The sequence below is a fragment of the Tubulanus polymorphus genome, chromosome 1, assembly GCF_964204645.1.
Source record: "Tubulanus polymorphus chromosome 1, tnTubPoly1.2, whole genome shotgun sequence".
In the NCBI taxonomy this organism is placed as follows: Eukaryota; Metazoa; Nemertea; class Palaeonemertea; order Tubulaniformes; family Tubulanidae; genus Tubulanus; species Tubulanus polymorphus.
Window position 1 is genome coordinate 23109587 of NC_134025.1, and position 11692 is coordinate 23121278.

The 11692-nt window shown below is 38.0% G+C and overlaps 2 protein-coding genes across 5 annotated transcripts; one reads left to right on the plus strand and one right to left on the minus strand.

Annotated features, from left to right (window-relative positions):
* Positions 1–134: 134 nt before the first annotated feature.
* Positions 135–6440, minus strand: LOC141911616 (protein MEMO1-like). Its single transcript, XM_074802607.1, has 9 exons — positions 6316–6440; positions 5695–5776; positions 5537–5605; positions 4811–4923; positions 4416–4527; positions 4124–4266; positions 3513–3589; positions 3294–3398; positions 135–2786 (listed from the first exon to the last, which is right to left on the minus strand). Exons 1-9 carry the CDS (start codon positions 6368–6370, stop codon positions 2640–2642), a joined length of 903 nt encoding a protein of 300 aa, XP_074658708.1. The 5' UTR covers positions 6371–6440; the 3' UTR covers positions 135–2639.
* Positions 6441–6519: 79 nt separating this feature from the next.
* LOC141914851 (kelch-like protein 40) lies at positions 6520–10609 on the plus strand. 4 transcript variants are annotated; one of them, XM_074806174.1, is made up of 3 exons: positions 6520–6662; positions 7025–7161; positions 7279–10609. In XM_074806174.1, the coding sequence occupies exons 2-3, from the start codon at positions 7033–7035 to the stop codon at positions 8926–8928; spliced, it is 1779 nt and encodes a 592-aa protein (XP_074662275.1). In that variant the 5' UTR covers positions 6520–6662; positions 7025–7032; the 3' UTR covers positions 8929–10609. The 4 variants fall into 4 exon arrangements, with proteins under 4 accessions (XP_074662275.1, XP_074662276.1, XP_074662273.1 ...); XM_074806175.1 differs by having other exon boundaries at positions 7393–10609; XM_074806172.1 differs by having other exon boundaries at positions 7025–10609.
* The last annotated feature ends 1083 nt before the right edge of the window (positions 10610–11692 follow it).

Below are 11692 nucleotides of genomic sequence, written 5' to 3' on the forward strand. Positions count from 1 at the left end.
AACCATTTTTTCTATGAACCGATTTTAAACAAATGTGCCTCTTCTACTCTCAGAAAACTTATATAAAGTCCTTGAGGTACAACCAGAGCAAAAATTAGCTAAAACACTGATCATACTTCATAACTTATGTTAGCAAATCGTTTATTCGTTTCTTACATAACAAAATGTTGACATGAAATTTGCAGAATGAATGATAAGAGTTTTTATGTTATGATGATAAAGCATTTTGAGATCTAGGAGACATGCACACATAGGTATTATAATATAGATGATAACTTGGTATCGATGATGATGATAAGATACATTTAGGCAGATTTTGTTTTTAATTGACTTTGTATGCCTGAGCTATACCGATGATGAATCCGCAACATGGGTTCAAGCAACACGAAAAATGGGAACCAGCTTCCGATGCATGTTTAATATCAGAAATCACATATTTCAATCTCAATTTTGGTTTTAACTTTAGATTGATAATACAGTAAACCTTGCTTAATTCAGATATCAGATCTTTTGATGAATAATCCTCTGACTTAAAACAAGTATTTTCAGCCTTTTTCTGAAAACAACGACCTCAGAATCAATTTCTGAAAAAACATCTACAAGAAATGATTTCAAAACACTGAAACATTTCGGGCTTATCGGGACCATCAATATTCATCTGATATAAATGATCATCCGACTTAGCACAAAGTTTACTGTAATGCTCGTAATTGTTCAACTTGTTTATCATTACTGGTAGTACAACATCAGTTCGGTCAATCATGCAGATAACATAACTTACAAGTTTGCTTTCATTTCATTAATATCATTTCAAACCAGACCCATTATCTTTGGAGAATAACTACACCGCGGGTATAAACTATGATATCCAATTAAGCCATGACCATTACTTACAAATTCAAGAGACTATGATAAATAATCCTTAATAAAGATCGAGAAGTAAGAAGATTCATTATCCGAAGTTTTCAGCTACAGATGAACTGCGACTTCGGACCCAATTTCACAGTTGTGAGTCAAATTAGATTATTATTCTCAAATTTCATTTCATATAGAGCAGCCAGCATGGATGTATGGAAGTGAACACAAAATACACATATATGCATGTATACAATACATACCAGTCTACGAGTTAGAATATCAAATGAGACACGACAGCCGTAGATTTTAAAGCAACTCACTTGCAAAATTATACAACACACAACTTATTGTGTACTACATGCAAAACAATATATGATATACACAAAAATAATAATAAGATAACATAAATTACAGAACAGATCTTCAATCATTCATTACAAGGACTGCATACAGCTTTGAATATTTGTTCTTATATCTCACAATGAAAAGTAATGTTTCGATTCTATGGACTGCATTTAGTATCCTTGAATTCATATTTCGCCTGAACTTTGATATGCATCAGTAGTCAGCAACATGTATTAATTAGCACTAAAAACAAAACTCATTGATTATCCACATCCTGACAGGAAGTTGGCCTTGAATAAGCCAAATGTACCCTAAAAGCATACAAATTACTATTGAAAGCATGCAAACTATCGTTTCTAGAAGTGGTTTTACATTCTAAGATGCCCTAGGGTATCGAATTACAGGTAATCATTTCATGATATAACATTGAGGTAATTTATGATTTTAGGGTGAAATTTTGTACTACATTAAGAGTCGAGCAGGGGTCAAGAAAAATAGTATATAAATCATTACTATTTTAATTTTTTTCTAGACCGTACTTTATGTATCCAATTTAACTTACACATTCATCATTGAAATTTATTCTTAAAAAACCTCTCAAAACCTATGAACAACATTGATTTGATATTAATATTCTCCACTCTAAATCTATAATATTCTACTAGTCGTTATTACACCATATAAATAATGGAGAGCATTAGACAATCAATTAGTGATGATTGAGACATTACAATAATGGTAACATCGTAAAATATTACAGCCACACGTTTTTGAAATACAGAGCCACCAACCTCCGTAAAAAGCTATTGCCATGAACAGGGACGAGATGCAAGATTCTGAAATCTTTACATTGCATAATTCAACATGTCGAAGACAATATAATGATTTTTACCTGTAATCATGGGTATGCATATTAATGACTGACACTAGACTATGAACATGAACATGAACATGTGCATGTACTATGAACTATTTATGGTCAAAGCACAGCCATACTACGAAACTACTAGAAATTTTCTAAAAATTTAACTTTCCAAACGTTCAGTCTTCCATACAAAAATGTACTTATCCAAAATTTCTTTCACGTGTATCTCATCCCGTGCATCTCAATGAACAATTTTCAGGAACCTATCTTTCAAATTTACCAGAGTAGTTTGAGGATAAATCCCTATCAGTGTATTTCTCAAGCCAAATAACCACAATACACTACTTAATTTATCAAAAGTTTATCGAAAATATGGAATAATTGGCAGCTCTGTGAATGGTTAGTTTATAATAATCATTGATTATGATGATGATGATGATGATGAAAACATGTAAATCAGCCACTTGTTCAAACATCATATCAGCATGGTCTCGAAGTTCAGATCCAAACACTACTACATTTAACCAAATCAGTGTGCTTTTTCGGCGATTGCAGTTTTAAAAAGCGAATACTATTGTATAGTTAAGGCAGCGGCTGCATAACTGACCGACGAATCCTCCATTTTTTTTACTCTATTCGATTGCGCGTACTCGAGGAATTTCATAGTCATAGTTTTTTTGTGGCCATTGTTCACGCTATTACGCAATATGTTGATCGCCTGGAAAAAAGTGCATGAAATCTAATTCACAAACACCGAGTAATGTATTCTAGATGTGGTAGTTATTGCTATCAGTTACAATTGAATACTGTGACAATGATGCGGAATCATAGAAACAAATAGGCCCTAAATAGTACTCCTTTCAGTTAACCCTGCCTGACATATAGAGTTGTTTTGAATTATTTGAAGTTATCAACCATAACCCCTCAAGTTATCATTTCAATGAACGATTTGAATTGAAACGAGCCACAGGCAACAACGGGTATTGTGCTCCTTTTAAGATCATGTGGCCGAAACAGATCTTTCACGGCCTAGTTCTGCCACTATCGGTCCATTCTTTGCACTACACAACTAGACCCCTATATTAACATTGTACTCAAGTTCCATCAATGAAATGTCTAATGAAGCTAAGAGAGACACACTGACAGATAGTACGAAAATAAGGGTTTCGTAACAGAAGTCCAGAAAACCAATATTCGTCATGTCAAACAATATTTAAGAACTCACATTTAATAAAACGCCTATAGGATGCCGCCCACATATCGTATTTCCATAATCTTTAAGGTACTGAGTGAACGCCAGTGGATCTAGACTTTCTATGATGCCCATACCCTGAATTACAAAAATATAATATTCACTTATGCCAACATATCTATCAACAGTATCATAAAAATGTGAGTATGCTTTCATAGCTATCATTTATAATTTTGTTTTACACGTACTCACCATTCTATCGAGATGTTCAATAGATTGCCATATATGTCCAGACTGCTTATTGTAGTATTGAAAGTTAAATCTATTACCTGTAAATATGCAATTGAAATCATAGAATCACTCACAATTCAACAAAAACTTTCAAAGTACCCGAGATACATAAAGAGCAGTGGTAAAGAGAAGGCCCATAACATTAAAAGATTAGTCAGCTAACAGCTAGGTAGCAAGCATACCACGAGTTGGCGCTACATTAGATTGTAGATGGCAAACAGAATTACCTAGTCTTCATGTAGATACTCCATTGAGTGAGAAATGTTGGATGATGGAGTAATAAACTATCCACCTAAGACAGGAACTGAAATCGATTCCTTTACCGGCTACGTTAGCATTGAAGACAGGGTTGGATCCAGGGTAAACTGCGCAGAGGATAGCGCAACCTTGCACTAAGGGCAAAGTCCACAACAAACCCGCAAAAACTTTGTAAATTTACTGCGCTTTGTGCACTTTCCAAGCAAGGCCAAAAACCTTTCATGTGATGGTAGCACGTCTGTGCCTCAGGTGTTACCCTCCGCACCTGGAAGAGTTATCAAAATTTCTATGATAAATGATTGATTCGTTCTTACCCCAGTGACAGAAGTCAGATGAGATTACGAAGAGGTTGTCAGGATCGGCCAAATATTGACTGAATATCCTTCCATACTGCATCTCGCGTTCCGGACTCAGTGAACCGACCATCACAGGAACGATTGTGAACTGATCTTTATAGCTGAAAAAAAAAATAATTGAATTTTGAATGAAACTTTCAAAAAGAGATTTTCTGGTGTCCGAAAAGAGCCGAAAATTTTTAATCCAGAATTAGAACTATGAAATCGAAGGAAAAAGCTTATTTTCAAACACACAACTCATTATACTCACTCCTCCATCACTTTTGCGATGTAAGGTAGATGCATCTCAATGCTGTGCTCGTCTTCATCACTAGAGAGAGTTACAGATTCAAATGATCCTAGTGCATACAGTTCTTCATAAACTGAAAGTAAATAGTGAATTAAATAGTGAAAAATAACAAAAGGGAGCTGGCATTTTAATAAACTGAAACACATTGTATCACCACATACCGGACTGGCAACCAGTGAATATGTGAATCAGAAATGACTAAAGAAACTTTCAGGAACCTGATAAACAAGTTAGACTTTAGAGCATAGCTTTTTTAAAGAACCTTATTGTCTTAATCTTTCTGTATCAAATAGAAAATTTTACGATGATTATTCCTCTGATGATTCCAGATTAACTGGTTATGAAATTTGCCATACCTTTAGTGTCAATATTGAGGTTGTACAGAGGGGTTTGATAATACTGAGTAGTTGATAGAGCGCACCCCTTTATTGATATATAGTGAGCTGGACCGAGAATGAACACACGCTTTCTGAAACAATCGGAAGAAAGTATATCAATCATAACCAGGCAAAACTTAGTCCCCAAAAGATAGGACCCATGTCAGATATGCTGAGCTTCTTCTTTCACCCATCAACCCACCTAGAGTCAGCAGTGTTCGAGTGGGGCAGCCAACAGGTTGAAAGAGGGACCGCCATCGCTTTCATTTTTACATCTATCCCATCTGAGAATCGGCCACCCTTTACAAAATATCTTCTGCCCTAGTATAGTACCTAGCCGTTGTTCCTCAAACAACGGCTGTAGGGAACCAGTAACAACGACTGGTATTCAGACTACTTCTGCCCCCACCAAAGTGGATGTTATTACTCTATCAATGCTGTCAGTTGCTTTGAAGAGCTAATGTGAAAAATCTAAGATTAGGCCTACACCAAAACTAAGCTTATATTTTCTAAAGCCTTTGCTACTTCAGCAGCCACAATGTCATAGGCCTAATGCACCCTCTTTGAAATTCCAGCATATGGAGAAAACTGGAGTCCCCAATCTTTTTTTAAACTTATGGGGTGGGAGGCCAGAGAGAAGTGCCTTTGATGACCAAGAACGAACTCAGCCACCACCATGATTTGAAATCTGAGAATTGCACATACACTTTTGATGGATCTATTTGTTTATAAGCATTTCCTCCACATTCTCCACAGTAAGTATAACCAGCATGTCTGAAATTGGAAATACAAAGCACAAGTTCATACAAAACGTCGAGGATCAGTGGAGAAATTGTTCGATTGCTTGATCAGGGCCTACTAACGGAGCAATTATAGCACGTGCGGGAAAGTTCTTTACTTTAGCCTTTCCTAACCAACGAGACAATTGACCATCAAGCACCGTTCCTATCAGAACACAAAAAAATCAAGTTATGTACTGATGATGATATGGAGGATAATAACAGAAGTTATCAATCAATAAATAAAAAATTCTAGATAATTCAACAATGGACAGCTGAATGTTTGGCAATTTGAATAACGCCATTGGAAAATATCTGAATAGGGCACTTTCCATAAAACATTATTGGTACATTTTTGTAAAAATAAAACTGGCAAAATGGTATTTTTTTTCAAAAGGGCACACCCGCCAGACATTTTCAAATTAATTTAATTGCCCCAAAAAAATCATTCCACTCCTGATGAGCTTACGGTTGTAACAAAATTACATTCAGTATTCATTCAATATACTTTTATTTGATGAAATGGCTGAATAAGTATACATATGATCGGAAATTGGCAATTCATAATGAACAGTAGCTCATAATAATGAGTCAGTCAGCTGATGACGAAAACAACAAAAACAAACAAATCCTTTTAGCAAATATTATAAGTGAAGAAATGCAGCTGTAAAACGAGGCTTCGGAAAATCTAAACCAGATACTTACGATCATTAGAATACCAGGTACCGGCATGTTGAGGCCGACGATAGTTCTTCGACATGTTAGACCCAATTTTGACCAGAGACTTCGCGAATAAAAAGCTACCGACGAAATATTTCAGATTTTCATTCACAGGCAGCGCCGGAAGTAATTCGATGCGCGTGCGCGTTGATTCTATTTTTAGCTACTTCCTCTTCCGGGGTGATTTTGACAGATCGAGGTAAACAACAATTTGCTGCCCACGGCCAGGCCTGGATACGGGGACACATAGACTAGATTGATTACCAACCCCGATTAATTCATGACTGGAGACAGCAGTTAGCGCTGATACGATAGACATTGAAATTGAAGAGGTAAAAATGCACCACAACACCTGCAAAGTGCAAATTGCATTTGTTAGAGTCCGATCATGATCTGATCCCTGGTTAGTGACCTCCTCCCATAAGTGGTAACGTTCAATAATCAAATAGGCCAAAAAAATATCCAATCATGAAGTTTAACCACAGTCAGGTTGCTGACAAGGCCAATTGGGTTATAGTTTGCGAATACAACCAGGATGATATTGATATTTACAGTAGGCCTATGTAGTCTGGATACCAGAATTTTAATCCATTTACACTGTATCAAAGGATTAGAAAAGTTGAAATGGACATTAGACACTAGCTTAATCTTACGTTACCCCTTGCGCTAGTAACCCGGATCAAATCTCTTACAGATACAAAGATGGATCAAGAAGAGGATGGAATATCATTGTCGCGCACGGAGTTCTTGAATGACGCCCATCCAACTGATTTCTTAAGAGCGATGAACGAAATGTACAGCAAGGGTCAAATGGTCGACGTCACTTTAAAGGTGAGAAAAAAGGAATTTCGGTGTCATAAAAACGTTTTATCGGCCTGCAGTCCGTATTTCAAAGCGATGTTCACGTGCGATCTATCAGAAAGTCGCGAAGATCTCGTCAATTTCCAGGGACTCGTCGATGCCACCGCGTTGAATTTACTAATCGACTACTGCTACACCGGTAGATTAGAAATCGACATAACGACGGCGCAAGGTCTACTGGCGGCTTCGACGTTATTTCAGATGCTGCCCGTGCAGACGGCCTGCGCGAAATTCATGGAGACGGAACTGGATAAAAGCAACTGTGTCGGTATCTATTGTTTCGCGCGAATTCACAATTGCGACGAGTTGAAAGCGGCGGCGAAGAAATTCATCGACAAGAACTTCATGTCTGTAATCGACGGCGACGAGTTCATGGCGATCGATTGCGATCGTTTGATCGATTTCATATCGTCGGACGACCTTGACGTCGAAGAGGAAGAACGAGTATTCGAGTGCGTCGTGAAATGGATCAACTACGATTTAAAACAACGTGTACAAGACGTTGATCGATTACTAGACTATATACGATTCAGGTTGATCGATCCCGAATATCGAGAAAATCAAATCCTCGAGCACAAACTGATGAAGTCTTCTGCGAAATGTCGCAAAATCTGCCACGAAGTCGTTGAAATGGAGAAAGAGGCGATGGACGAATCGTATGCGGCGTTCGACTACGCGTCCAGTATGCCGTTACGCATGGGAATGATACGCCCGGATCAGTGTTTGGTTATCGTCGGCGGGGTAGACTCGCATCGACCGTCGCTGAACTGCTACAATCCGTTGTCGCGAGAGGCTTTCATTCTCGCCGACTGCGACGCGCGTGATAAGAGTTTCGGCTCATACGATACTCAAGATCCCGGCTGCGTCGTCACGCCCGATAATCAGATATTCGTCGCCGGCGGCAATTACATGTATAAATTTCATTATCTAAGCGATTACTCCGACGATTCGTACGAAGATTACGACGGCCAAGAATCGCTGAGTCGCGACGTTTTCTGGTACGACGGCGATCGCGACGAATGGATTCTGAAAGCGCCGATGTTGTTTCCGAAAGCCAACTTTTCATTGGCTTGTGTCGACAACAAATTGTACTGCTTCGGCGGTCTAACAGTCAACCAACATCCGACGGAGATAGTCGAGCGATACGACATCGCTAAAAATAAGTGGAGCTACGTCGGCATGATGCCGACAAAGTTAGTCGACTTGTCGACCGTTACCCACGGAAACTTAATTTACTTAATAGGGGGACGCACCGGGGTCGGTGCACATAACGTGCTTATAAGTTACAATCATCGAAATAATGAGTGGGTACCATTAGCCGGAATGCCGACTCCGAGATTCCATTTTGGGGCAATTGTCATCGATGACGAAATATACACAGTCGGCGGCCAAATTTATTCGCATACGAGTCGCTCGATATTACGAGAAGCATTGACCGCCGTCGAAATCTATAACATTGAGAAAGATCAGTGGAGACACGGCCCCGAACTTCCTGTTCCGATGTGTCACGTCGGACTGTTGTGGTTAGATAATGACATATATGCCTGCGGTACGGCGATGCCATCGCCCAATGCTCCGCAAGATCAAAAGAATATCGTCGTTTATCGATTGCAACGCTACGCGAGCGAGTGGGAATGTTGGGAAGATGATCTGTGTGACATACGCGATTATAAATGCATCACGGCCAAAATTCAAACGCGTAAATTATCTCAGTTGTTTCGGCCTGACATTGATTAAGATGTACTCCACACGAGGAATACATGTACTAATTTGTGAATACTTTATATATATTGCCAATTGTCTCTGCTAGAAGTGTTTCTCTAACATTCCATAATTGTTGATGAAACTGATGTAAAAGAATTCAATCCTCCCATTGGACGACGAAAATAGGAATTGACCAGAAACTCCGAGCTTAATCGTATATCGTACATTTTAGTAAACTTGTCGGCCAAATGTTATATTACCTGAGGAATCCAGTTTCACAAAGTTTAAATATGATAATTCGCCAATGGATGTAGGCCTATATCAACATATATAACATTTCCGATCATGATCAGCTTTGGCAAACACTTCATTTTACGAACTCAGCAAGATTAAATATAGAATGTTGTCATAAATTGCTAATACAGTAAACCTTGCCTAACTCTGGGACAAACTGAGACCGGAAAAATCAGTCTGAGGTAAGCAATTTCAAGAATAGAAAAATACGTTTGGAAGTCAGAAAAATTATTTCATTTTTTGTCCGAATTAGTCAAAAGTTCAAGATGGCCATGTCCGAGTAAGGCGTGGTTTGCTGTACTATGCTTTAATTTTTCAGTAAACCTAGAATTTTAAATAAGTGACGAAGAAACATGTATACCCAAGGTTACTCATGATTTTTCTGATCAGTATTGCCTTAAAAGTTGGGACCTTCATTTTTCTACCAAATTCAGCAGTTACCAGTTTGATAAACTGGGAAAATCAATGGATAGATATAAAATTATTGAGCCTAACGGCGGTCTAAATTGCTTTACTAATTTCTTACAGAATAGGGCAATACTGGACTGGGCGATACTTGTGTATTAAGAGAAGGAAACGGATATCTTAAGTTTATCAAATAAACTGGTACCTGTTGAGGCAGAATCTACTGTATGATCATCTTTTTGCATGTACACATATATTTTTTTTGGCAGGCTAATCAGAATCTAATTTGCTTGGCGATCATTTTCACCGCCCATGAATTCTGAGTGTTATTGATTTAATAAATATTTTCAATATGGTAATTGTAGTTTCTTCCACCATGTTCACTAGCGGTTACTCAGTTATTCGCTCTTTACTACTTAACTTCAGTTAGAATTGAATCCCACTAACCTGTGGAGTATTTCAATTATCGTTGAAAGTTATCAATCCTGGATAGACCTCATTCATGTGATGCCTAAGTGTGTCATAATGTCCATCAAGCGTGAGGGGCTTACTGAAGTAAAATGTCGCAATATGACACAAGTGAATGATACACCTGCCGTCTGTGATCTGATATCCCAGTTTGTCTTTTCAATGGCTCCTTTGATAACATTTGGATTCTGAAGAGGTTGAAAATGAACTACAGTTTAAGTCCTTTATAAGCCATTGTTGGAACTGATGAAAAACATGGTTATAAACTAGGGGTCCAGGGACACCATGCCCACTTGGGAAGTGGTTCCAAATGCTCAACAATCTAACAGTTTCAATATTCAATGCCCCCTGGTGACCATATACAGAATCCAATGACCTTGAAACTCACCACAATCATAGAACATGTCAGCAGCTACGATTTTGTAATTGATTATGATAACAAAATATGCCTCGTTACCACTTTAATATGGAAATACCAAGTTATTCTACTATTCAACGCCCCCTGGTGACCATATTCAAAACCCAATGACCTTGAAACTCACCACAATCATAGAACATGTCATGAAATATAACTTTGTAATTGATCATGGTAACAAAATATGCCTAGGTACCAATATAATAAGGAAATACTAAGTTATTCTACTATTCAACGCCCCCTGGTGACCATATAGAATAACTAATGGCCTTAAAACTTGCCACAATCATAGATGATGTCATGAGCTACAACTTTGCAATTGATTGTGGTAACAAAATATGCATTGATACGAATATAATATAGAAATACTAAGATATTGCATTATTCAACGCCCCCTGGTGGCCATATACAAAAACCAATGACCTTGAAACTCACCACAATCATAGAACACGTTATGAGCTACAACTTTCTAATTGATTGTGGTAACAAAATACGCTTAGGTATCAATATAATGTGGAAAAATTTTTTCCCACTTACGAATGCATACTGCTGACACCAAGATGGCCGCCAATTGCATCATAATTGGCTGATGAAAAATACCTGTCTCAGGTATAAAACATCCCTTTCCAAAGAATACCCATCACAAATTGCAATGAGAAATGATAAACCAGTAGGAAGCTACAGGACTCAGAATTTGGGCCAAAATTAACATTTTTGGGCACTAAAAAGGTCATAGGACGGCCATCTTGAGTCCGATCGACCCAATTTTTGTTAAGCTGATGGGCCCTGGGGGAATTCACATATATCCGAAAGATCAAGGTAATTGATCAAAGCGTCTTCAAAATTTCCCTCAAAAAGTTCAAAAATGTGTAAAAAGTGCTGATTTTGGCGAACAACAATGGCTGCCAGTCGGCCATCTTGAATCTGACAGGGCCAGTTTTTGGGCTGAAGATGTGTCTAGGGTAGATACATGTGTAACCCAAATATCAAGACGTTACCTTGAAGCGTCTTCAAAACTTCCCAAAATAACTGGATTCCGTCTACGGACGGACGAACGGACGAAAAGTGAACGCAAGAGCCCGCTGGGACTAAAGTCCCAAGTGGGCTAAAAATGGTACAGATTTTTCAATCCGGATTTTCATTTAATATTGGATGAAATATTTGGTCCATTTAACACCAGGAACCATGTAAACTATTATTCATAAGTCGGAGAAA

Bases quoted from the DNA above. Each gene is read 5' to 3' on its own strand.
- LOC141911616 (XM_074802607.1), bottom strand. From the start codon at position 6,370: ATGTCGAAGAACTATCGTCGGCCTCAACATGCCGGTACCTGGTATTCT. The intron at 4,528-4,810 runs GTATGGCAAATT...ATTTACTTTCAG, and splicing joins CCTCAATATTGACACTAAAG to TTTATGAAGAACTGTATGCA. The intron at 3,399-3,512 runs GTGAGTACGTGT...TTTGTAATTCAG, and splicing joins TTGAACATCTCGATAGAATG to GGTATGGGCATCATAGAAAG.
- LOC141914851 (XM_074806172.1), top strand. From the start codon at position 7,033: ATGGATCAAGAAGAGGATGGAATATCATTGTCGCGCACGGAGTTCTTG.